Here is a 26291-nt window from a genome sequence, read left to right as displayed (position 1 = left end):
AATTGCTCCGGGTCAAACGTGAGGTGTGTGCGGGGAACTGCACTGGTCCCTTCTGCGCCGCAAGTTGGAGCCTTGAAGAGAAGAGCCGCTGACGGCGTCTCCATTGGGGTTAGTAGCGGCCGAGCTTCTTCCATGGAGGGGCGGGGAAGAACTTCACATTCCAACCCACGAGCTTCTTGGGTTGCAATTAGGCCCGAGCTGGAATGGGACAACTTCCCTTCTGCGCTCTGCCCTGAAACAAGGGCAGCAAACCACACCGAGTGCCTGTTGAATGATGGAATCTTTCAAAGCATGTTCTTTTTTGTGTTGAATTATAAATATGAAATTAATAGCATTAGCTAGCACTAAGAATCCACGTTGTTTAATTGCCCTAATTAAACTATAGTTAGGGCCTAACTCATTATTTACATGGGGGAATCTGGTTGTGGCAATCATGCTCTGGTATTGGATCTTCCAGAATTTGGGTTCAGGCCCTGGGATGAAGTCTGTGGACAGTAGAAAGTATTCATAGTATCAGGTTGGTTCCATATCATTCAGATGCAGGTACCTGTTCACAAATACTGTTAATAACTACAATCCAGAGTAGCAGAAATAGACTGTTAACTGCTAGAATTCCTGCCTGAATCATTTCTGCCAAGACACCAGTGCACATTTAATAGACAGTAGGTAACCCACTTAAATAGCTAGTCTAATTCTTAGTATTTGTTTATACGGTTGGATTAAACCTATTAATTATTGAATCCAAGCTACTTTGCCACTTATAAAGTGGAAAAGGAGAATAGCCTGGTTCAAGTAACTCTAATTTAGGCATTCCGCTTAGTATTTTCATTAATAATTGCATGGCCGAGCCTGGCCTGAATGTCATCTGCATCTGATTGGCAATGTTGTGCAGTACTGTGCAGGCTACTATGGAGTTTGACAGCCTCTATGCCAGTGTCTTGTTCCTAAAGAATATGCAAGCAGCCCAGTTACTAATAATTCCTTTATCACAAGAGTTCTTTGCCTGTTAGAATTGCAAAAGACGTAACTGATTGATACAAGGTTAACAGAAGTGGCACAGCCATCTCATTTTCAGTAATTATACGTTTTGACTATCCAAGTTTTTCTGGCAGGGTTTTTTTTTTGTGTGGCTTTTTTCTCTCCTTCCACAAAACACTTAAAAAGAAATAACCAACATCTGTAATATATTCCTGCCATTAACATAATAAATCAACCATAACAAGTCTGATTAATATGAAGAGTTGGAAGAACTCCAGCAAACATTGAACACATGTAAGAAATAATGAGGAAAGTGTCCTCCAGTCACTCAATCTAATTAGAAAGATGCAATTTTATTATATTTATTTATTATAAAGAAGCCGGTTACACAACATCCACTATAGTTAACTGTCGTTAGCATGCGGAAAGATCACATTCAGAAATTGGCATATATCTATATATTATATATATATATTGGCTGGGTGGACTTGTTTATTTGTTTTAAAATGTGCTAATGAGGAATACTATTGGTATAAATGCTTAGGACAAGAAGATTTTTTTTCTTTGCTTCCGTTGTACACAGCATGCCACTTCTCTGCAAGTTTTGATCACCAGTGTTGCCAGCATAAATTACCCTGTTGGGGCTTGTGGAATTTATAGGGGAAAAGATGTTGGAATATAAATGAGCAGCTTGGATTAATGAGCTGTGAACAGCTAAGCCTGAATTCTGGTTGGTGGGATGAATATACCAAGAGAATTGCTGCCTCTGTCTTTGTTTGAATGCAGGCAAAGAAGTGTCATTAGCGGGAGCATGATCCACAAAGTGTTCATGGATTTTTAACTAGGGGAAAATATTTGGTAGATTCTATATTTTGGTTTGTTGATTGTAGCTGAAGGTCATGTTTGGCATCCATTTAAAACATCTCAGTGCTACTACTTGTAGATAATTTACAAATATGTTTACATTAAATGTGTCCTGGTATTGCTATCTTGCCTCACAGATAGTCCTATGACTTGGTCCAATGCTAGATATCAAACTCCTAGAATACTGGATATTTATTTAGATGATTGGGTTTAACCAGAGATCACTCGGTACATATAGCAGCTTGTCCAGTAAAAATTTTCCTGGTACACTTAAAATTCTTCCTTAATATTCAGTATGTGTACCTATGGTATTCTGGTCATGGTTAAGAGTATGGTTCAAAAAAGGGTGGATTATAACTTTCATTTTTTGTGGATTGGGTGGTTTTTCCTTATTGTAGCAGCAAGAAAGCATGAAATTCTACCATTTTCACTCTGTAGAAATATATAATTCAGGAACATTTTTGTATCATCAATCTACTGTTTGTTTAAAAAGTAAGCTTCACTCATACGTAACATTCACAGCAAGAAAGCCCTGTCATATTTTTCTAGTCTGCTTTATTGAGTGCCTGAATATTCATTGTTAAGTCAGTTGGAGATGTGTTCCCACCTGATCACCACTTGCTGGGAAGGGAAGCTCTTATAGGGATCAAAGAAGCTGTGGCAGTGGATGCAACTAAAAAAAGAAAAAGAAAGCAATGATCTATCATACCACTTAAGAGGAAAATACTAAGAAACTATTCTTGTGAAATTCCATTGATTTACATCTAGCTATTCACAGCTGATTTTGGAACTGAAAAATTATATTCAAGAAAGCTTAAAATTACCCCTATTCACTTTCTGCTTTCATGAACTCAATGCCAATGTCTAATCGTGTCTGAAATAATCAACTTACACCATGACCTTCAGTTTACAACATGTTTATTTCACAAAAGCATTTAAAAATTCAAAAGGAAATTAGCAACTGCGAAAACAGCAATCTTGAGTCTTTTAATTATTTACTATTGTGTATGTAGCTGGGAGATACTTCATAAAGAATGTCAGCATATTATAGTAGAATGGCAAATGCTGCTAAAAATATTGCTAAATGAGTTGCTAAATATCACGAAATTTGGGTTCAGCTTTTAAAATACATTTTCAAATGTTTTTTTCCCTCTAAATAATTTCTGAAGGATTACAAAAAATATATCTGTATTTTGTATTTATGGAATCTTTTGCCTAACATTCTTATCTCACAATTGCAATATTTATATTAGAAAACAAAGTTCCCGATATTCCATTAAAATGCACTTAAAACTTAAATAAGCAGTATTATTTAGATATTTGAGTTTTTAGACTTTCTGTCAACAGTGGTAATTGCTCTGAGGTGAATGGATAAATTTCCTTTCCTTTCTCCTATGTTTATGAGTTTCATAGGCAATTAGCAAATAAATATTAATATAGTTCACTACCAAGCTATGTTTACATATTTATATAGGTATTCAATTATAAAATAGATTATGAAATAATAAGGTAGAATCTGTATTGCATCTGAAAATATCCTCAAATTCCATATATTTTTTTTCTCGAGTTTTCTGTCTAAATTGTCTCAGATATAGAACTACAACACTTAACAACAGTATTTAAATATGGTGCTTTAACAATTCCAGAATTGCTTGATTAATTGATATCCAGCTTCTACACTGATACGAGTAGCTGCATATAGCATTTATATTACACAGTAGTCAAATATAAACAAATAGCCAGTGTTTATAAGTAGGACATTAATTTTCAGATTCTGCATAATTTGAGTGTGGGTTGTCACATGAACATTTCCACAGAGTGGGAATCACAATGGAAAAGGTCTTGTTCTTAGAGCACATGAAAATAACATATCGGACAGTCCTGCCATAGGAGGGCCTCAGCTGATGAACATAAAAGACAGACTAATCATATTATAGGACAGTGATGGTAAACCTTGTAAGTGTATCTCCTTTTGGAGACTAGAGTTGAGTAACAGAAGGTAGCAAGGAATGTGCCGCTGAATAGTCACGCTATCAATCACAGCCGCCGAAGTTAAAACAAGGATAACTTTACTTGCGTTAACAAAAATAAAGTAGGATTAACATTCTCCAAAACAAGCGATAAGTAGTCTTGAATTATATACATAGTTTATGCTACAACATGCTGGTTTACAGATGCTCAACTCACAATTCACCATGTAGACAGGTAACTAACATAAAGAGTAGCCACCATCCAATATATGTATTCAGACTCCAATACAAGAACGGAAACTACAGGACAACCAGTACTAAACAGTAGTAGTTCCTACTCCCTCTTGTAGCTGATTAAAGCAACAGCATCCATCATATCTCACTTGAGCATTTAAAGTGACAGATACATTAGTTCAATCATGGGCATACATACTACATACATACATACATAATATATATCCAACCCAAGACTAGGATAACAAAACCTTTTTCGACTCGGGTGCCAAAAGCACACACACGTTCGCATGCCCATCCCATAATTTAATGCCCCCCTGTGCCGTTACTTCTGTGCATGTGTGTGTGACCCTACCTGTGCATGCACGCACGGCTATCTTGGAGTCTGGAGAGGGTGAAAACGACCTCCCCTGCCCCCAGGAAGCCCTCTGGAGGCCAGAAATGGCCCATTTTCTGACTTCTGGTGGGCCTGGTAGGTCTGTTTTTCACCCTCCCCAGGCTCCAGATACTTTCTAGGACCCTGGAAAGGGCAAAAAATGGCCCAACACACAAACCGGAAGTTCGGGAACAGAATTCCGGGTTGCCCATTGGGCCGTTTTTCTCCTTCTGGAGGGGAAAAAGGGGCAAAAATCAAGACTGAAAATAAGCTGGCAGGGCAATGCCTCGCGTGCCTTCAAAAATGGCTCTATGTGCCATCTTTGTCACGTATGCCGTAGGTTCGCCATCATGGTTATAAGATCTATATTGAATGATATGGATACTGTAGCTCTTTCATTACTTGCACTTACCTACGACACAATCATGCTTGACCTCAGCAATTCCTATGATGATATAATATTGATGTCAACATGTTTCCAGGCTAGGTAGATAAAAGGTCAGCAGACCCCTATTCTTTTGAAGAAAAGAAGGGACAATTTGCACTTGTTGGCCAAGTCTCTATATTCAGTCACTGTCTCTCTTGCCAAGCATGAAATCCTATTCCTCAAAAGCTAGCCAGCTTCAGTTATTCCTGCTTTTCCTGGACAGAAATAATTATACAGCCGTAATGAGGTCTGTTTTTAGCTCCATTGGGCCTATTCTGCCCTGAAGTCTTTCCATATGTTTTGTAGTTCTTAATTATTATAATGTTAATTATTTCAACTTGGGTGATACCCAAATGGGATATGGAAGAAGGGATACATGCCAGCCAAGCGGAGCTTAAGCAGAATTTCAGTGAGATCTTTTGGATTCCTGCTGTAAAGCACTGGATGGCGTTTTCCATGATGGCTGTGATGTATTGAAAAGTAATGGCAGCCAAAACCAGACAAGCAAACCAATCATTTTGGCAATGATTTAGCACAGATGCGGCCAAGGTGGAATACGAATTGACAAAGAAAACATCAATTATCTTGTCAGCATTGTTTTGTACTTACTCTGATGAGTAAATAATACTTAATTCAGTGGTGAGGAAACTAGACTTAGGCAACCATTCAGTGACCGTTCAAAGTTACAATACCACTGAAAAAAGTTACTTATGACCATTTTTTCACGCAACTGTTGCAGCATCCCCATAGTCATGTGATCAAAATTTGGGTGCTTGGCAAACTGGTATGTATAGGACAGTTGCACTGTCCTGAGTTCATGGGATCACTATTTCTAACCTTCCAGTCAACCTCTGACAAGAAAAATCAAAGGGGGAAGCCAGATTCACTTAGTGACCATATGATTCACTTAACTGCAGTGATTTACTTAACAATTGTGATGAAAAGGGTCATGAAATAAGGAACAACTCATTTAACAACTACCTTGCTTAGCAATAAAAATTTTAGGCTCAATTATTGTTGTGTATTGAGAACTATATGTAATGAATTATGTCTCATAAATGTGAAACCAAAGTTTAAATTTCTTTCCTAACATTTAGTTTGTTAATATTTTCAAACTGTTTAGATTACCGGAAATAAGAATTTGTGCCAAAGTTTCTTAAAGGTGGTTAATGGATCTGTGTACTGTGGCGTGAAAACTTTGGGGAAGGAACTTTCATGTACTTTGGAGAGAAAGCCTTAAGGTGAGAAAGATATATTCTTAACTTTCATAATTCAAAGGAATTATCGTGACTTATTTTCTTCTTGCCCAGATACAAAGTAAACATTTGATTATACCAGCTATACTAAAGACTATGAACTTCATAAGTATGAACATGACTTAGCATAAAATTGTAGTTCTACAGTAAGCAAATAGATGCCTTCTCCGCCATTTTGTGGATCATGAGCCAAACAAATCCATAGTATTTTAGACCCAACTAAAATCATATGTGAATGTTTAAATCTTGCAGTAAATTAATGTTTAGTTTAGTTGTCCCACATTTAGATATTTATATGAATTTGCTTAAACCAAACAAACAATTTCTAGAACTAAGATGAGGTTGACATTAAGAACAGTTATATTCTTTTTAAATTTATGTCTCAAATTTATAGGGTCACACATGTCACACGAAGTGACTTTTCAGACACATTCTTGTAGGCATGGTTTGTTGAATCACATGCCAATATGAGGGTACTTTAGTGTTTGGGACCTAATGGGCACATTCTTTTCCCTACTATCACTCTCTTACTACTTTATGTTTTCCTCAGTTAATAGCACACAGCTGAGAAGACAAGAGGTCTTTTTTTTTTAGACTCTGGCTTTATCATTTGTAAAAAGCTTTGATCAGTTTGATGGAATGGTTAACACCTGAAACTAGAAACCAGGAGACCCTGGGCTCTAGTTCTGCCTTAGACATGAAGCCAAGGCTTGGCCTGATCAATTCGTCAGCCAAAGGAAGAATACAAGAGCAAACTGTTTCTGAATCTTGGCAAGTAAGGTAGTTCAGGCAGTTACTGGGACTCTTTTTGTTTTGTTTTGGAGGGAGGGAGGGAAAAAAAGAGAGAGAAAGGAAAGAAAAAGAAAGAAAGAAAGAAAGAGGCTAGTGGCTCTGGTGGTATTAGGCTGAAAGCCACATAAAATTAGAGCAACAATTATAGCATGCTATTAATCACAACCTGATAATTTATGATTATCATTGTATTGGAATAGTCATAAAGCTAGAAGTAGTTCTGAATAAAATATATTTTAAAATACATTTCTCTTCTAGGATCCACTTTGGCATGAATGGTTCTTTGCGTATAAATCCAGATGCAAGCCAAAACAGAAGTGTAGCACTAACAGCCTTAGAAATACAATTTACTACTGATTTGATTTGTTTCTACGCTGCAACTGTAGAGCTTAGGTAAGCAACATATGTTTACTGGAATATCTTTCATGCAGGAAGGAAAATATTGCCATTCAACAGTGGGGAGCTTGCTTAAATCTACTGAAAATATGTTTAATTCTAGTAGTTCACTTTATTTGCTTTATATAGATTGATAGTGACTGTATGGAGAAAAGAGGTTTTTAAAATCCCAGTGCATGCTTAAATTGTATATTTAATGGCAAAAGCCACTCCCTTGATTCATACTTGGCAATCTCTATCATAAGTTACAATCCCCTTTTACTCATAAATGTTTGTATGTATTAAGCTCTAGTGTTGTATTCATAAAAAAGTTGGAGTAATTGATTTTTAAAACATGTTTGATTAAAATGCACCTAAAAATCAGCCAGCAGAGATTTTGTTTAAGCTATTAATATTTAGCATGAGTATTATAAAAATGAGCAGGTGGCAAACATTCTTTATAGAGGTATGCCTTAGTTCTGTCTCTCTCTAAATCCCCTATATGTTGATTAACAGCTTGCTCTTGATCATGCTTGTTAAGAAATCATTCCTACTGAGTTCTTTGCAAGCATACTTGGGAGTAAGTCCATTCACTTATATCCTGTTATGTTTTATGGGGTTAATTATTTTTAATTTACCACAGCTTATATATTTACATATGACATGATTTCTGCTTATGCATTATGGTTAATTGAAAACAAGGGCTAAAACTTATTTCTCTGTGGTTCCAACAAAGGAGGAAAAATAGGAAAGCTGTAAGAATCCAAGACTCAGAAAATGGTATTATTACTGATAAACCATTGTTTGTTGAATTATCTTTGAACTTAGCTATTCTATGATTGAGAGATCTGCTGTTCTGAGAACACCTAAGCTTTTGCTAAATCTTGCCCTCTTGACCCATTTTTCATTTTCTGGTCCAGAAGGTAAACACTAAAACAAACCAAAAATAATCATTCCCTGCCACCTACCTCCTATTTAGTTCAAGGCCCTTGCTGTTTTAGCCTCAATTCAGCTTGGTTTTGATAGTTTAAATCATTTTTACAATTTCCATACCTACTTCCTAATTCTTTAACATTTCATAAAACCACAAAGGGATGTTATCTGTCAATGCTGAGTGGCTGTAGCAATTGGTGCCCATGTTTCCAGGGACTTTCTTAATCTTGAATTAGTTTATACTTCACTCGGATCTGGTATTAACCCCATGGAGTCATTTTGGATTCATATCTCCAGCTTGATATTGTGGCTGAAAATACCACAGAAACCATATATAGTCTACCTGTTAAGATTCTTCAGACATACACATATTCACCTCACAATGGGCTCTTGCGATGTGCTTTGCATTGATTGCCCATGAAGACTTCTTGGAAGCTACAGCTAGTTCAGAATGCAGTGCTGCAGGCAGTGATGGGTATACATGTGGAGCAATTGAGCAACCACTGTTTATGCCTGGCCAGTGAAGTTGGGCAGAATAAGTATGCTTCAGGTCCTTTAAAACAGAATCATTATTAGCATTCAGGAAGCCTGTCTTCACTGTTGCAATCCTGACTTTGGAATGGCATCCATCCAAAGTCCATGCAGGTATTATCTGATAACATTAAGAAAATCAGTGAAAATTGGCTGTTCTCTCAGACCATGAGGAAAAGTGGTGGTTAGTCCCCATAGGATATTTTATTTTAGGCAGAGTTTCTGTCTTCTGGGCAGTTATGATCTGACAATCATTTTTACTTTTATCCTACAGAAACACAGTTGAATGTGAAGAAAAAATTAGAATTCTGGGAGATTTAGATGTCTGCAGTTCAAAATTTAGCTTCCAAAGAGCAGAAAGTGAGATTAAGAAGCAAAAGGGCCGTATGTTATGTGATGTACTGCTTGATCAGGCAATCCTACCTGGAGTGGGAAATATCATAAAGAATGAAGCACTTTATGACAGTGGTCTGCACCCAATTGTTAAAGTATGTAAAATATTTCTAGCTGCTTTCAGTTGTATTTTATATTTTTCTTATGATGATTTAGGCCTTGAGCTTCTAAAAGAAAATTGTAAAGTACACATGGCTGTTCTGTTACATTGTATATAAAATGTTTCCATAAGGAATTAATTGAAACCTTACCTTCCATAGATAATCCTAATAGATCATTTATATTCAGAATCAAAATCATATGGTCTTTGACTGGTGATTACCAATTTCATAACAAAATGTTAAAATGCAAACAAATGTGAGTGTCATATGAGAAAGTCAGTTATATTTTCCATAACCATGAGTCCATTGTGGATGTCTAGTACTGCATAGCTGCAAAAAATGTCTTTTATTAATCATATTAATAGAGAAATTCTATACATAGTGGTTCAAAAGTTAGCTTCATGCATAGGATTGCTGTATTAAAATCAAGTAGACTTGTTATTGTCAGTGTTAGCTGTATTGTTAAGTTAGGTTCATGTATCAGAATACAGAATAACAGTTGGAAGGGACCTCGGAGGTCTTCTAGTCCAACCCCCTGCCTAGGCCAGAAACCCCACACCACACCACAAATGGTTATCCAATCTCTTCTTAAAAATTCCAGTGTTGGAGCATTCACAACTTCTGGAGGCAAGTTGTTCCACTGATTAATTGTTCTGTCAGGAAATTTATCCTTAGTTCTAGGTCATCATCTGGTCATCAAAATCTCTTTAATGAAAGACACTGTTGTATAGCAAAGAACCCAGGCTTCACTGTACTTTTAAAACCAGTGTTCCAAATTACAGGTTTGTCAATTAACAGATGAGCAAATACGCCATTGGTGAAAATGACTCGGGATTTCTCACTTCTCTTTTATAAGGTAGGGAAAAAAATCTTTTCTAAGAGTTTGGCCAAAAAAAAATACACGCTGAATATACCACCTTAAAGTAACTGTTACTTAATTTTTTTAGTATTATTCCACCAACTGATAAAAGGATTTTTTTGTCCTTGTACATTGTTAAACAATGCTGTTTAAAAAATATATGAACTTATACATTAAAAATAGTGAAAGTAGCCTTTTTTGAACTATGTCTTTGGATACCAGAGAGAAGAATCCTATGATGTAATATTCCAAATTATCAAAAAATAACTTTATGAATAAAGTTTGCACTTTCAGATGAAGGATTTTAACCTAGTCTGAAATATGATGTTTCATGTTTGAACTTTTATTAGAGCAGAGATATGTAATTTTGAAAAACCTTTGCAGGCTGCACATGTTGTACTCTATTAAATTTGGTGATTGGAGAAATGCTCCTTAACCCATCATCTCCTGGACAATGTTTGCAGCTGAGAGATATCACTAGAGAACCTCTTCCCCTGAAAGAGGAAAAGGAAAGAATAAATAATTTATTTATTTTGTCCTATACACCTAAAAATAAAAAAAAGTTTCTCAATTTATTTGTAAGTTCTTTACAGTTTTTACAAGATAAATATGATTTGAGGTGAAGTGCATCTTTGGCTTTTGAAGACATACACATCATAATTGTCTGTTCCAGTGTTGCAAGACGGGATGGGCAATAAGTAAACACTTCAAAGTGTATAAACGCCCTACTTGCCGCCAATGCAGCGGAAAGATCACAATATGTCGATTAGGAGAGAACAACAGAATGACCTATTTCTGCTCACAGTGCCAAACTGACAAACCTCAGCCCTGGGATTTGTGGTAAGTCTTTACAGGTAGTTCATTTAGTAACAGTTCGAAGTTACAATGGCACTGAAAAAAAATGTCTTATGACTGTTTTTCACACTTATGGCTGTTGCAGCATCCCCATGGTCACATGATCAAAATTCAAACTCTTGGCAACGGACTCATATTTATGATGGTTCCAGTGTTCCTGGGTCATGTGATCACCTTTTGCGACCTTCTGACAAGTCACTGTGGAAAACAGAATCACTTGTGTTACTAATTTACTAACTGCAGTGATTCACCTAACAACCATGGCATGAAAATTTGTAAAAAAAAATTAGCAACAGAAATTTGGGGTTTCAATTGTGGTCATACTTCAAGGACCACCTTATTACCTTTAAAAGCATTTCCCAATTTATCTCAGTGCAATTTAATGTTTGAATTTTAAGGGGGATTTTTTTTCTTATTCTTCTCCCTCTTCCCATATTACTTGAGTTGTCTGCTCAACCAGTGAAACAGCAGCTTTATAGAACCATTACAACTGGATGTAATAGGAATGGAATGGAATAGAACAGAATAGAATAGAATAGAATAGAATAGAATAGAATTCTATATTGGCCAAGTGTGATTGGACACACAAGGAATTTGTTTCCAGTGCATAATCTGTAGAGCAGTAGACATTCTCCATTTCCCAAGATAGAGGAAATATTCAACCGTAATTTTGATAATGCAAATTTTGGATTTTTTTTTCCTTAAAAAAAATCAAGTCCAGTTCGTTTCATTGAATATCCAAGCTGGTGAACTTAGCAGCAGTTCATTTTTCTTACAAATTGCCAAATTAACATAGAGCAAAATCTAATGGTATTTATTGGGAAAGGCTATCAAAATCCTTCCGAACCTTGAGTCTTTCCTTGCGATAAAAATGCTGACCATCACCAGGCTCAGGACAGAACCTCAAGTACATTGCATATTTCTTTCCATTAAACCATTAAGGACCATTCACTGAATATGATTGTTCAACCAACTGTATCTATCTGGCAGCAAATTCTCCTTCCTTCATCCCACAGCAGACAGCCAAGAAGAAATAGTTTAAGTGGCTGGCCATTCAGCAGGGAGTCTTGTTCTAGAGAAGTTGCTCAGAAGTCAGAAGAGGAGTGGGCCTGCACACTCTGTACTCTAATAAACAAGTCTTCTGTGACAATATGTGATGCATGCCTGGCAACACGGCCTGAAGGTATTATGGGCTTTATGACTGCCTGTTTGTGTCCATGTAATGTAACACCAATAACCTGAATATTATTTTATTCTCACATGTGATGTGTGTAATGTGAATTAACACATTAGGATTTCAGTTCTACATTGTGATTGTGTTGTTTTATCTGATAGTTCAGTCTGAATCTTACATCATGGACACATATATCATTAATTTGCTGTGTTTGCAGCTCCATATAATTTATTGTTGATATATATTGTGTTTCTTTTTGCTGCAAATGCTGTTTAATATGTATATACTGCAGTTTGTATTTTTATTACAACAAACTTTGGCCCAGTATTACTGCTATTCTACATGCCATTAGCAACATGAAGTTCTTATTGTTAATTTTAATTAACAATAAAACAGCAAATGTCTGCTTATGAATCTTGTAAAAGAATAGCATAGGAGTATAATCTTGTTTCTTAATGAAGAAAATTTAGAAGAAATTCTCTTCAAAACAAACCATGATGGGGGAAAATAAGGTATCTTGAGCAGAGACTTGTGATTAAAGTCTGAATTATAAACCAGATACAAGTCACTTAGGGAACAATTGTTTGCGTTAAATGGAATGTTCTTTTTGTAACTGAAATCTCTACTTTCACAGCTGTTCTATGATCCTCTGCTGAATGAATTATTCACTTGAACCTTCTGTACTTTTTGTGTGTCTCAGCACTTTCTGAATTGCCAAACCAAATGTTTCATACATTTGAAAAGGAATACATTTACAGGAAGGGAGAAAATCTTTCCTTTTAGCTAGAAAGGGCCATAACTGTATTTCACTTTATTGATATTTCTGGGATACTGGAATCTGCACACCAAGAAGTCTTTAATCCTCGCAATAAAATATTTGAGATTTTAAATTTCAATCCACAAAATGCTTAAGATTCTGGAGCACTGAGATTCTGAAGCATTGAGATTCTGAGTAGAGATAAGTTCAGACTCTTTGCCATTTGTAGTATATCCCACTCTCTTTGCAATAGCTGTGTCCAATATGACTTCTACTACCTGGGGCAGTATTCAGCAGTAGTCTTAAGCTTCTAATCTTCAAAGCACACTCCTTTTTTTACTCTGATTTTGCTTCGTCTACTTTCTTCTAATAGTTTTCTCCATTTGCTTTTATTTAGTTTGTTCTTCTCTTTCCAAGTTTTAAATGCCAAGTCATTTTTTAAAGATCTTTTGTTTAAAACATGTTGCCCTTTTTACTTGTGTATTTCCAATTAAATTATTTCCAGCTTTTTTTTACTACTGCAGGTGCCTTTCTTCTGCCTTAGTGGTGCTGAAATAGTCTGTGGACTTCTAGAAGAATGCCTCTAATGGGAAAGCATTTGATAAATAAGAAACTTTGTGTTTGTGGTCATCAGTCCATTACAAATACCTCATTAGAATATCTGCAAAGAAACCCCTAAGTTAATTTTAAAAATTATTTAAAAATTATAAATAGGAAGTTGGCATTCTGTGAAGCACAAGCAGTCTGTCATGTTTATCTTAAAGAACAACTCTTGAGCTCATAACTGTATTGGCATTTTTGAATATAATAGTGGATAATCTGTTGGATGTTATAGGTAACGTACACCCCTGGAATGGAAAAGATCTTTGGAAGTGCTGTGGGCACACTTGATGTACTTGTCAATTCTTCTTTCGAAGAAGGTGTGTCTTTTCCTGGGCTTGCAAAGCAGCCAGATAGTCCCATGGAAATATGTGTTGGAGATAAGGAGACATTAAGGAAATGATCTCAGGGTACAATTATTTTCTTCTCTCCTGTTTCTGTCTCCTTTAACTCAAACATGTATTTTCCATGTCTACAAAATAAAGCTGCTGTGGAGGCAGGGAAAAAAAATGCAGATTCTTTCTAAATGGTGTTTACGTATATGGCATGTGCAAGCCAAACACCTAAGTATTTTTTTCTACTCTGGATTCATATTCCTAGATAATGTGAAGCATTGGGAGTCAATCATGAGAAATGGCTTCACAATTTGCCCAAAGGTGTTTGTGAATAGTAGGTGTCAGATGAATAAGCTACCTTATGACATACTCTCCTTATTCTAAATGTGCCTCAGAAGCCCATCCAATTATCCCTGATTTAAGATGTTCCATCAATAACAACAATGTTATTACCGGTTAAATTATTACATTGAAATTATTCATAGAATCCGTTGTTTGAAAATGTAATAAAATGCTCCTGGTTTATGTATATAATATTTAAAGATATTACAGAAGGCATTCACAACTGAATTTATAAAATCCAATGACTGGCATAAGAAAAAATGCTGATATAGTCTTTCTGTAGTCAATACAGTGTTGGGCCTAAGGCGTGAAGGACTTATCAACTCTATATTTGTATCAGCTGCAAAGTATGTTCATGATTATCTTTTCTTAGTTGATTCTTTAGCTAGCCTCAGTAATCTAAAGATTGTAATCCCTTCAGAAAATCAAATTCTCCAGTGCACTGCTCAGAGAGCCCAAATGCTGGGTTAACACAGCCTATCTGCCCTTGGACTGAGTGATGTTTTTCTTGACCACGCCTCCCTTTGCCTGCACATGCTCAATTCGAAAACTCAGTCCACCCGAGTTAGGACTGTTTTGGGAGAGCTCCAGTCTAAGAGCAGAAAGGCTGGAAAAAGTCTCCCAATTTGGACCACGTTTAAATTCTCAGATAGAGGAAATCACGCTTCTACATCAGGTCTGTCTATTTGCCTCCAGTGAGGCTTCCGTCGCTTTAAGAGAAGGGCTGCCGGGTTTCCCTGCTGTTGCTAATTGCAAGCACTGCAGGGGGTTGAAAAGGCTTGCACAGCGGGGGCTGGCTAGCAAGGGAGCAATTAGTGGGATAAACCAAGTTCCCTGTTGGAACAGGGGCGTCCCAGGGGGAGGAAAAGTCAAGCAAAGGCTCTGAGAAGCTCTAAGCAGGTGAGCTGGATTGCTAGGATTCCCTCGCCTGCTCCATTTTGCCCAGCAACAGCAGCGACAGCTGGAGCCTTCGCGCGCTTTTCAGGGCTGGAAAGAGCGGGAAGTGGCTGCGTGCGCACCCCCCGCCATTTGGATCGCTCCGACTCACTGTGCAGAGCGGCAGAGCTCAGAGCGTGCGAGGAACAAGGCAGCAAGAGAGCCCAGCCAGCCAACGGAGCCTCAGCGAGCCCTCAACGACTGCAGAACGCCGCGGGGAGGCTGGGGGCTAGACTGGAAAGCCAGCTAGTCTCTCCCTCCGGAAAATAAGCTAAGTCTCGGGGAACCGAGGGCGGTGGGAGGAAGGAAATCCGACCCCAAGGCGGCCCTTCCCTCCTGGAGATTCTGCCAGCGCTTTTGGACTGCAAAGGCCAGCGCGTGCCCATCCCAACTCCAGCTATCTTCCAGGCCTCGTGGGGATCTGAAATGGCTGAGGAATGCAGGGAGGCCTTAGTGGATCAGGTGGGGCCCTCCAGCAAGCGCTGCAAGCTGGATCCCTCTGTAAATAAAGGCAAAGGGCACAAAGGCTCACTTGAAAGGTCTTCTCCAAGAGCCACAGTGGATCCCAGGGAGGTTTCAAGGCCCCTTCAGCCAGAACCTAGCCCAGACCGTCGCAGCAGGGAGTCAGCTTCCCCTGATCGTGAGGCCCAATCCCCCGGGGACAGCGAATTCTTGTCTGGGGATAACTATGCATCCAGGGATCCATCTCCTGAAGCATCTTGGGGGTACCCCGACTCCCCTAGCTCCTCCATCGGAGAGGAACGAGATTCTGTCCAGAATTCCCCCTTTGGGAAGGGTGGATCCAGCTCAGGCAGGCCTAGCCAGCGCAGGCCCAGTAAGCAAAAGAAAAAAAGGGGAAAAAGACCTGCTCTTTCTGATGAAATGAGGGAGGTAATTTCCTTAGCCATCTCCCAAGGGATAGCTGAAGGCATTAAGCGCAAGGGCTCTCGCAAGGGCAAGGCCCCAAAGGAGAAACGCAAACCTAGGGCCTCCACCTCTAAGGAGCCTGTATCCTCCTCCCCATCTTCAAGCCCCTCTCACTCTGGGCTATCAAGTTCTGAGCAGGAAGAAGGGGAGATTTTCGCCCTTTCCGAAGACGAAAACCCCACCCCTGACAAGCCAAAATTCTCTGGCCTGTTTCAACCGTCATTATTCAAGTCTATCTTGCACAAAGCCATGACGGCCACAGAGTTAGGCCCCACTTCCAGACCTGAGGCCTCTCAGGCTTCCACTTCCAAGGATCTTAAGCATGGGTTGTTCAAAGAGACAGTAGAAACTCCCGAGGTTATTCCTGTGCCAGACCTATTTATGGACGCGGTACAGCGCCAGTGGCTACAGCCAGGCACCCTGACCAACCCCAGTGGGGGGGATAGAACTCTATATGCAGTAGAAGATAAAATGGAGGAAATCCTCAAATTCCCAGAAGTAGATGCCCCAGTCGTGTCTCTGACTTCCAATTCCAACCTGCCAGCTGAGCTCCTAGAGGACTTAAGGCAGAAGATAAGAGGTCAGAAAAGGCATGTCAGAAAACACACATGGCGTCTGCCTGGGCCATCAAGGCATCCACCTCTGCCTCCTTTTTTATTAGGGCCACCCTATTCTGGCTGCGCCAACTCAGGTCCAGACCCCCGCCCAGGAAATCTAGGTGGCGCCATGAGCTAACCAAGATTATTACCGCTGTCGAGTATTCGGCGGATGCCACCTTGACAGCAGCAAAATTCTCTTCCAGAGCTCTAGCTTCCAATATCACCTCCCGCCGCCTCCTATGGCTCAGGCACTGGCAGGCCGAATGAAGGCTAAATGGAAGCTGGCATCGGCCCCATTTAAAGGGGGCTTTCTGTTTGGAGAGGCCCTGGACAAGTTTGTCACCGAAAACCAAGGACAAACGCAAGATCCTTCCGGCAACCTTTAAAAGGGGTGACCGGAAAGGGGCGGGGTCCTTTCGTAAGAGACCCTACAGGAGCCAGGAAACAGGGCAATCTTCTCACCCTTCCTCCTATCAGAGGCCCTTTCAGGCAGGGGGGGATAGGCACCAAGACAGATCCTTCGGGGCTCGTGCCAACCAATCCCAGTCTTCCTTTCGGAGACCATTCCGAGGAGGAGGAAACAACAGTGGTGGATCCCGGCCCTTCGTAAGGGAAAGTGACGGTCACAGGGATCCCCCCATCGGGGGTCGGCTACGGATGTATGCCGACAGGTGGAGGAGATAACATCGGACAAGTGGGTCCTCAACACCATTCGCAAGGGCCTTCTCCTGGACTTCCTATCCTTTCCCCAAAGAAAGTTTATCCGCTGTCCTACCCCCAGGAACCCAGAAAAGAGGGAACGCATGAGGGCAGAAATCTGCCATCTCCTAGAGATAGAGGCGATAGAGCCAGTCCCCAGGGATCAGCAGGGGAGGGGCTTCTATTCGATCCTCTTCCTAGTGCCCAAAAGTTCAGGGGGGTGGAGGGCCATCTTGGACCTCAAGAGCCTAAATCAGCATCTGGCTTACAAGAGGTTCAAGATGCAGTCACTCCACTCCATCCTGGGCTGTGTGAGGGAGGGGGACCTATTGACATCAATAGATCTCAAAGAGGCCTACCTGCATGTCCCCATCCATGTGGCCCACAGGCGGTTCCTGAGGTTCTACGCGGAAGGGAAGCATTTCCAGTACAGGGCTCTTCCCTTTGGGCTATCATCTGCGCCCAGAACATTCACCAAAATTCTGGCAGTGCTAGCGGCTCATCTCCGCAACCATCCGGTTCGTCTGGAATGTTATTTAGACGACATAATCATTCACTCTCTCACCACCAAGCAGGCACACCGCGATGTTTCTCTAACTGTGCAGACCCTGCAGTACCATGGCTTCTCTGTCACATGGAGAAGAGCCAGTTCCGACCATCCACCTGTATACAGCACCTGGGTGCGGTCATCAACTCCACCTCCTGCCAGGTATTTCTTTCGCCAGACCGGCTGTCAAACCTGAGACGCAGAGTGAAGCACTGCAGCCTTGCCAGGTCGGTACCCATCATTCAGCTGTCCCAGCTCCTAGGGATAATGATCTCGTGCCTGGGGGTGGTTCCCTGGGCTCGCCTTCACGCCAGGGAGCTGCAGTGGTTTCTGCTGCCAGTGCAGAGGGCCAGGAACAGCAACTCACTCAGGCGGGTTCGGCTCCCACGAAAGGTGATCCGGTCTCTGGCATGGTGGAGGTCCAAGGCAGTCAGGAAGGGCTGCCTGTTCAAGGAGCCGGAGAGACTAGTTGTCACCACGGATGCCAGCCTCCTGGGGTGGGGCGCCCACTGTCAGGGCCACCTAGCCCAAGGCCGATGGACTCAGAGGGAGGCCGCCCACAGCATCAATTGGCTGGAACTGAGGGCAGCTCGCCTAGCGCTGAGAAAGTTCGCATCTCTAGTAAGAGGGGCTCATGTACTGTTGATGACAGACAATGTGGCGACAAAAGCGCACATAAACCGGCAAGGGGGCACTCGATCAAAGGCCCTCATGCTCGAGGCAGAAGCGCTGGGCAGGGGGCGGAACGTCATCTGGCTTCTCTCAGTGCAGATCACATCTCCGGCGTAAGCAACCGGGAAGCAGACTGGCTGAGCCGCCAACGCATCGACCACTCGGAGTGGCGCCTGCACCCGGACCTGTTCCAGCAGATCGTGAGGAGGTTCGGCAAGCCACAGGTAGACCTGTTTGCCACACACAACAACACACAGCTCCCACGCTTCTTCAGTCGCTACCACTCGCCCCAGGCGGAGGGAACAAATGCTCTGAGGTCAGCGTGGCCTCAGGGACTTCTGTATGCCTTCCCTCCACTTCCGCTCATCCCTCAAGTGGTGAACAAGCTCCTGACCGAAAAGGCAGACCTCATTCTGGTGGCTCCCTTCTGGCCCAGAAGGCCCTGGTACGCAGACCTGGTCAGCCTCTCAGTTCAAAGACCTTGGAGAATCCCCCGGGACAAGATTGCCCTCAGCCAGGGGGCCATCACCCATCCGGAGCCCCAGTGGCTGCAGCTAGCCGTTTGGCACTTGAAGGGGAGCTCCTGAGAAAGCAAAAATTCTCTGACCAGGTCATTCGAACAATCCAAGCGTCCAGGAAGCCCTCTACGACTAGAATCTACGATGCCACCTGGGCCGCCTTCTCACGGTGGTGCAAGACTAGGAACATAGAGGCCTCCTCAGCCTCGATCCCTCAGACCCTAGACTTTTGCAAGAGGGTCTGGATAAGGGCCTTGCAGTCAGCACCCTCAGACGCCAGGGTGCAGCGTTGTCTACCATCCTGGCAAAGGGCTCCTCTCGCTCACTGAGTCAGCTCCCCCAGATCAAGAGCTTTCTCAAGGGAGCAGCGAACATCAGCCCTCCAACTGTTCACCGGTATCCGTCATGGGATCTTCCATTTGTGCTTAAGGCCCTGACCAAAGCCCCATTTGAGCCTTGAAAAAGACCAGTCTGCGCTACCTCACCATCAAAAACCGCTTTCCTGGTGGCCATTACATCCGCTCGCAGGGTAGCCGAGCTTGCTGCGCTCTCTGTCAGGGAGGATTTGTGCGTAGTTCACCCAGACAGAGTAATATTGAGACTTGATCCGTCATTTGCTCCGAAAATTAACTCTCTGTTTCACAGGACTCAAGAACTTATTTTGCCAACTTCTGTCCCCATCCTTCTCACCCTAAGGAGCATGAGTGGCACAAGCTGGACGTGAGACAGGCCGTGCGCACGTATGTAAAGAGAACAAAGGACTACCGCCGGTCAGAGGCTTTCTTTGTCTCCTTCCTCCCTGCGTCCCTGGGCCGCAAGGTCTCCTCTCACACTGTGGGACGTTGGCTACGTGCTTGCATCAAACTGGCATATGAGCACCAGGCAAGACGGCTCCGAGACGAATCACCGCTCACTCCACCAGGAGTGCTGCAACGTCTGCAGCCTGGGCAACCAAGGCCTCTATCCTAGACATTTGTAGAGCGGCCACCTGGGCTTCCCCCACGGCCTTTATTAGAAACTATAAGATTGACACCTTTGCCTCAGCCGAAGCCTCCTTTGGCAGAAGAGTATTACAAAGAGTGGCTGAAATGCCAGAGGCTTCGGCGCTTCCCCACCCTGGGACTCAATAGCTTGGGCATGTCCCAGCATTTGGGCTCTCTGAGCAGTGCACTGGAGAAAGACCGTTGGCTTACCTGAACGGTCGTTCTCAGGGCACTGCGAAGAGAGCCCAAACCCACCCGGGTGTTAGTATTGAACGATGTGGCTGTATTGACTGTAATTGATTACAGGACGGTTCCTTCGTTTTCGAATTGAGCATGTGCAGGCAAAGGGAGGCGTGGTCAAGAAAAACATCACTCAGTCCAAGGGCAGATAGGCTGTGTTAACCCAGCATTTGGGCTCTCTTCGCAGTGCCCCGAGAACGACCGTTCAGGTAAGCCAACGGTCTTTCATCAATTAAATTATCCCCTGGAATTTATAGGCCCAGCTGGTGATCTAGAAGCTGAAGTAAATACTGTGCAACGAAGACAGTACATTTTAGGGCTTTAGAACAAAATCACAATAATGCTCTTTTCATCCTTGCAAAAATTACAACTAAGAAGTTGTAATCTCAATACTTCTTTACAGTGTTTCAATAAAGCAACGTTATCCCCTTCTTCACTCCCAAATAGCATTCAGTATTTTGGGGGGTATTGCATGTCAAACACGATGCTTATTGCTTATAATTAACACCATCTATTTTATTCTTACAAATATTTCTCTTGCTTTGCCTTTGTTTCTTAGTTGGTTAGACGTTGTTAAAATCAGCTTTGTACAAGAAAAGACCAAAAAATCTGCCACTAAGATTAATATCATTTCTCATGTCTTCAGTTCAATTAATGTCTATGGGGATGTTCATGACCATAATAGTGGAGTGCTCTTCTGAGACCCATTGTACTACTTTAATGCATATCTTTATATAAATGGGAATAAGCATTTCTATGCAGAATTATGACTATACTATTTCTGTATTGCTACAGTAGATTACTTGGACTATCAGGATCATAAATTGAAGCACTATGTAGCGTGTTATTGCTGGAGTTACACAATTTAGAGAGACATGGAAACAGTTGATTCATTAACACTAACCAGGATATTTTTTTATCTATTTCAACTTTAAAAAATAGAAAAAAATGGAGGTTTAACAACAGATAAAAGCTCCTTAGTCAAATATCCATGTAACAACTTTGGAAAATCAAGAATGGAAATTAAGATAAATAGGAACACGGCATTTGGGACAACAACTCTAGTATTGACAGATTTTGCTAGTAAGACATTCTACTGAAACATAACAGAAGTGAAAGTCGAACTCCAGATGGAGGCTCTCTGCATGATCCTTCAAGAAACGATTTAACAGTACCAGCAGCTATGAAGTAAATTCATCAATACCTTTCCCCCATCAACGTAATTCTTTAAAGCCAGCATCAAAGAAACAGAAAATTGATTGTTCAACTTCATCTGTTGGAAACCTTACTGAGAAATTTGTAAACAGGTTTGTTAATTTCAACTACATATTGAGGAGTAAAATTGTTCATATGAAAAACTGTTTGTATTATATTTTTGCTTTGAAATGTGCAATGTTACTTATATTTTGGCAGATACTGGTCCATGAAACAACTTAGTCTGCAGCTGTGTCCTAAAGTGCTGTAGGCTTGTGGCCGAGGCAGCATACTAGATCCAAAGAAAAAGTTAGAAGTGGTTGTTTGCCAGGTGCAGAAAGATTAAAGCATATACAGAATATATCTGGAATGTACTTTTAGAATGGAAACATTTGAAAAATATTTGAGGTCTGCAGTGCCCAATCACACAATAAAGAAGCAGTAAGGGAGAGCAGAGTTGGTTGGCGAGGTGGAAGGAGAATAGGAGTTGCAACCTCACTTCCTCCTTAAAATGTAGAATAGTTCTGGCAAACTGACAGGAAATGTCGCACAAGAACCCTTGGAATAAAATAGTATTTTTTTTAAATGCATTTCTATAACCTGTTTAAACAAATTGAAATTTTCAGGCTTCCAATAATAACAACCCTCATATGGCATAATACATTTTTATATCTGCATTCTGTTGGCCAGAAGCTTTATTTAAGGTAATTTGGTCCCTCTTGCACAAAGAGAAACTAGAGGAACCTCTATATAGCTCCATAGAGGAATATTCTAGACAGCTGGTGGATCTGTTCACAGCTGAACTCCAGCTGTGCAATTTCCCCTCAGATCCCTGAATGTCAGAGAAAGCAGGGACACTTTACACAGGCAACATCAATAGAATTCTTGTAATTCGTTATGCAAAATTAAGAGTCTGGGTGAAGAGGGCCAGCATTGCTTGCACTGTTGTAGTTTTCACAAGCTAAAGAAGATTCCAAATTCCGTCCAAGTTTTACAGTATACAATTTGCTCATGTTTTGGTTCAGTAGTGGAGTACAAAGAGGTTGCTTCTGAAATATTATTTGTTTAAGTATGGTGACCTTTAGATCTTATACAAAACATTAGGTTAGGATTGGAGTATTTGATTTCTGAATAGGATCATTTTTAATCTGTGATTTGTGTCCATTACTTGTGAAGTCTCATTGACCTATCTGGCCATATGTAAATGGCAGAAGGACAATGCTGCCTGGCAGCATAAATCATGTTGGGAAATGGGCAGATGATTCAGTCTTAATGATATCACTGCAGATGAAAGATGGGAGAATGTCAGATTCAACTGTTTAGTATGAGCTTCAGTTTCCTAAGAATAATGAAAAATAAAAAGATACTGTAAAAAAAAGTACTTCATACTACTGCAATGATTAGAGGCAGTCTTATAAGAGACAGCTGCTAGATGCCATAGTATAATGATTGGGGGCTGTATTTTATTGCATTTGTTAACAGTGTATACTGTAGGCCTTCTAATAGGATATAGGCTGTATTCAAGAAGCTTCTGCCAAGCTTGGTCTAGAGAGGAAGCTACATAAAAAGCCACCGGGCCACGGTAATACTGGGGAGAAATGCTGCTTACATACGAATGTACCCTAGAGTGGAATTACCGAATGCCTTTTGAGCTTCATTAGTAACATGTTTGCCAAAAACCCTGGCTGCTAAACCTAAGAAACAAGAAGCAATCTAACCTTGTTTAAACATTAACAGTCAAGGCAGATGCCCTTGTGCATTGTAAACAGACACTATCTAGCTATTCTGGTGATGCTAACATCAGAGGAGAGCAAAGCTTTCCTATCACCTTCATGAAATACACTTTTCTGCTCTGCCAGTCAGACTTCCTCCTCTCTGGTATATGATGGGGATCATTAAAGTAGCTTTGATCAAAGAGCATGGAAAATTGTCTTGAAGCGGACAAGTAGATAGATATCCCCATGGTCTGGTCTAAGACACGTGTAATAACTTTCCAGAGGGGAAGAATATAATTGGAAGGAATTGGTTTTCTAGTACATCTTGCTGTTGCCAATTCAGGATGCCTTTTAAACTACATGAAAGTACGAAATTTATGCTAGCAATGCCAGAATGATAGTTTACTTATTTTTAAAAAGCTGCAAGAGAACTTTTTAAAAATTTGCTGCTTCCATTTCATTTCAATAGAATGGATTTTTGACATGGAGTCCTTCAATTTCATTTTAAAGAGAAAATAAAGCAGATAAAATTGCTAAGTGCTCTGTTTGATCAGATGTATTGTTGAAGCAGAAGAGTTTATATGGACTTAGGAGCTGTGGTATTGAGACTGAAGATGCTCATTTTGCTGTAACTAATCTTCTTAACTTTATGCAGGTTTTTATCTTGTTACCTGTCATTACAGAGCACCTCCAGATAATATGACAGATGGCTCTTGCACATTAAATACTGGCAATCCTCGCTGCAGTAAACACAGTCGCTTCTGTGTTCTTCGCATCGTGAGGAAGGACGGAGAAAACAAGGGCAGGCAATTTTATGCTTGTCCTTTGCCAAGAGAAGCCCGGTGTAACTATTTTAAAGTATGTGAGCTCGTATAGTACCATACATCCTTGAAAAATATAAATTGGTTTCTCAAACAACTGTGATTACTTGTGGATTTCACTCATTCTTTAATTTTAGCATAGTGGGAAATGAATTGCTGTGATGATAGCTTTGGCTAAAGAGGTCCTCAGTGCATTTTGGGAAGAATAAATGGGTTCTCTGGTCTCTACAAAATTATTTTACAGTATTATTTATAACAATATTGTTTTATTAATCCATTTCTATCTTGGATTTCTTTCTTACTGATGTACCTTCCCAGCTGTATTTGGGTGATTAAAAGGGGATTTGGGGAAATAATTATTGTGTTTCATTTTCATATTCTTTTAAAAATAACAGAAGTTCTAAAAACAAGTGACTTTATGACTTTATTCTATTGATGCATACTATCCTCTAAGCAAACTTAACTTTCTTTCTTGCCTAGCTAGTTTATTCTGAAAATTTCATCTAAATCATATTGTTATGTTTTCTTCCTTCTTTTTAGGTGCTTTTAGATTACTGTTGTCAGGTAGTAACTTAACAATAGTACAGTAAGCAAAGACAAGGAGGAAAAAGAACAATGAAAATTGCAGCATTAGCCAAACACTATGAATACATTTACCATAATCAAAATGATTCAAACTCGGTGTGAGTGAATCAACTCATATGTTCATACTTCCTTTAATCTTCTCTCAGCTAGAAGGAATAACACTGTTAGGTAACATAAAGCAAGAACCTTCAAAGGAGACACAATTCTAGTGTAAGAATGTTTAATCAAGTGTGCAAAGATTCTGGGGCAAAATGTAATAAAAACAGCACAACTGAATCTGAGTTCATATTTTCTCTAATGACCTTGACAACATAAAATGAGTGCTGGTGTTTTTCTTGTATTTGTTCTCTTCAGCTCAGCTTTGATAATAGATTCTGTTCCACCATATGGTAACTAATGCAATGCAGTGTCATTTTGACCTTCAGATTTTCCAAGGGAGAGAGACATTAGAGCTTGGGGAAATGAGATCTATTGCTTTGAAGCCATAAGCTATCAAGAGTTTTACTTGGATAAATTAAGTCTATGTTTCCTCCAAATAAGGCTTTTTACAACTGTCCTCCTACAAAGTCAAAATGGTAGAGTTCAGGTAGTGGAGCAAACTGAATTTTAGAGAAAGTTGCTTAGCTTGATTACCGTTAGTCACCACCTACCTTGCAGAATTAACGGGGAGTTTGTTGCTTCCCATCTAAACAGGAATTTGGCTTCAGCATCTGGTGTTAACAGAAAATGATTTCTCTCTGCAGTGGGCAGACCTGCATTTTCCTTTCTGCAATCATGGGAATCGCTGCATTATGAGGACAGTGCTGAAGATTGGCCCTAATAATGGAAAGCATTTCTTTGTGTGTCCTCTTGGGAAGGATAAACAGTGTGACTTCTTTCAATGGGCTGAAAATGGTCTAGGAATGAAGATTATCCCAGGATGCTGAGCTATTCATCTGTACTGGACTATCTGGTGCTAATCTTCTCAAACTGTGTGTGCTATACTGCTCTTCTGTAGGAGATATTTTAGGAGGGTTATGATCAAATGGCATTTTGTGATTACAAATCCATTTCTGTTATATATTTGAACATTCCTTCTCATACCCCCCTTTGTATTTCAGCTATTTTCTGTTCATTATTTGTTGCATTTTATCTAATACTAGAAAATTTCAGACTTAATATCTGAACAACAGGTAGTCTTTTTCTTATCTTAGTTGTTCCCGCACACACGCACGCATACGCACACACTTGGATATCATTGTTTGTTCATGCCATTTGCCCTTCAATGTTTTCCTCTTTGTCTTTATATAAAAATTTTATTTCAATGCATTTAATATGAATAGATTCTATTACATTTTTTAATCAGTTATGAAAGATTAATATTTTAATAAGATGTTTCAAGTAGTGATGAGTGTTTGTTTTTAAGAATAAACAGTATGAGATTGTTGTCAGAACAGAAAAATAGTTTATATCTATTTATTTACATAGCAGCCCATGCCACAGTTGTGATTATATGGTATACAGACATTTAAACAAAAAAAAGCAATTTCATATGCAACATAAACATCCTGAGAATTAATAAGAAATAACAGTAATACTAGTATAACATATATTCTGAGTCTAAAAATCAACTCATTTTTAAACAGTGTAGACCAAAAACTGGGTGAGAGGACTACTAAAAGGGCTAGTTTAACCTTCTGGTCCAAATATCTGAGGGAACAGCG

The 26291-nt window shown here is 40.2% G+C and overlaps 1 protein-coding gene across 1 annotated transcript; it reads left to right on the top strand.

Moving 5' to 3' along the window:
• NEIL3 (nei like DNA glycosylase 3) lies at nt 1-26013 on the top strand (the record flags this gene model as incomplete). Its single annotated transcript, XM_032223646.1, is given in 14 exon segments — nt 1-108; nt 5973-6057; nt 6060-6090; nt 7156-7290; nt 9011-9224; nt 10013-10040; nt 10043-10086; nt 10763-10929; nt 11961-12127; nt 21216-21359; nt 21362-21436; nt 21439-21580; nt 23866-24040; nt 25332-26013. Coding segments are annotated over 14 exon segments (1698 nt in total), but the record flags the coding sequence as incomplete, so codon positions are not given.
• Between the last annotated feature and the right edge of the window lie 278 nt (nt 26014-26291).

This window comes from Thamnophis elegans, chromosome 9 (genome assembly GCF_009769535.1).
Source record: "Thamnophis elegans isolate rThaEle1 chromosome 9, rThaEle1.pri, whole genome shotgun sequence".
Lineage (NCBI taxonomy): Eukaryota > Metazoa > Chordata > Lepidosauria > Squamata > Colubridae > Thamnophis > Thamnophis elegans.
The sequence above is the reverse complement of the archived record's forward strand: the minus strand, read 5'-3'. Positions and strand labels throughout refer to the sequence as shown.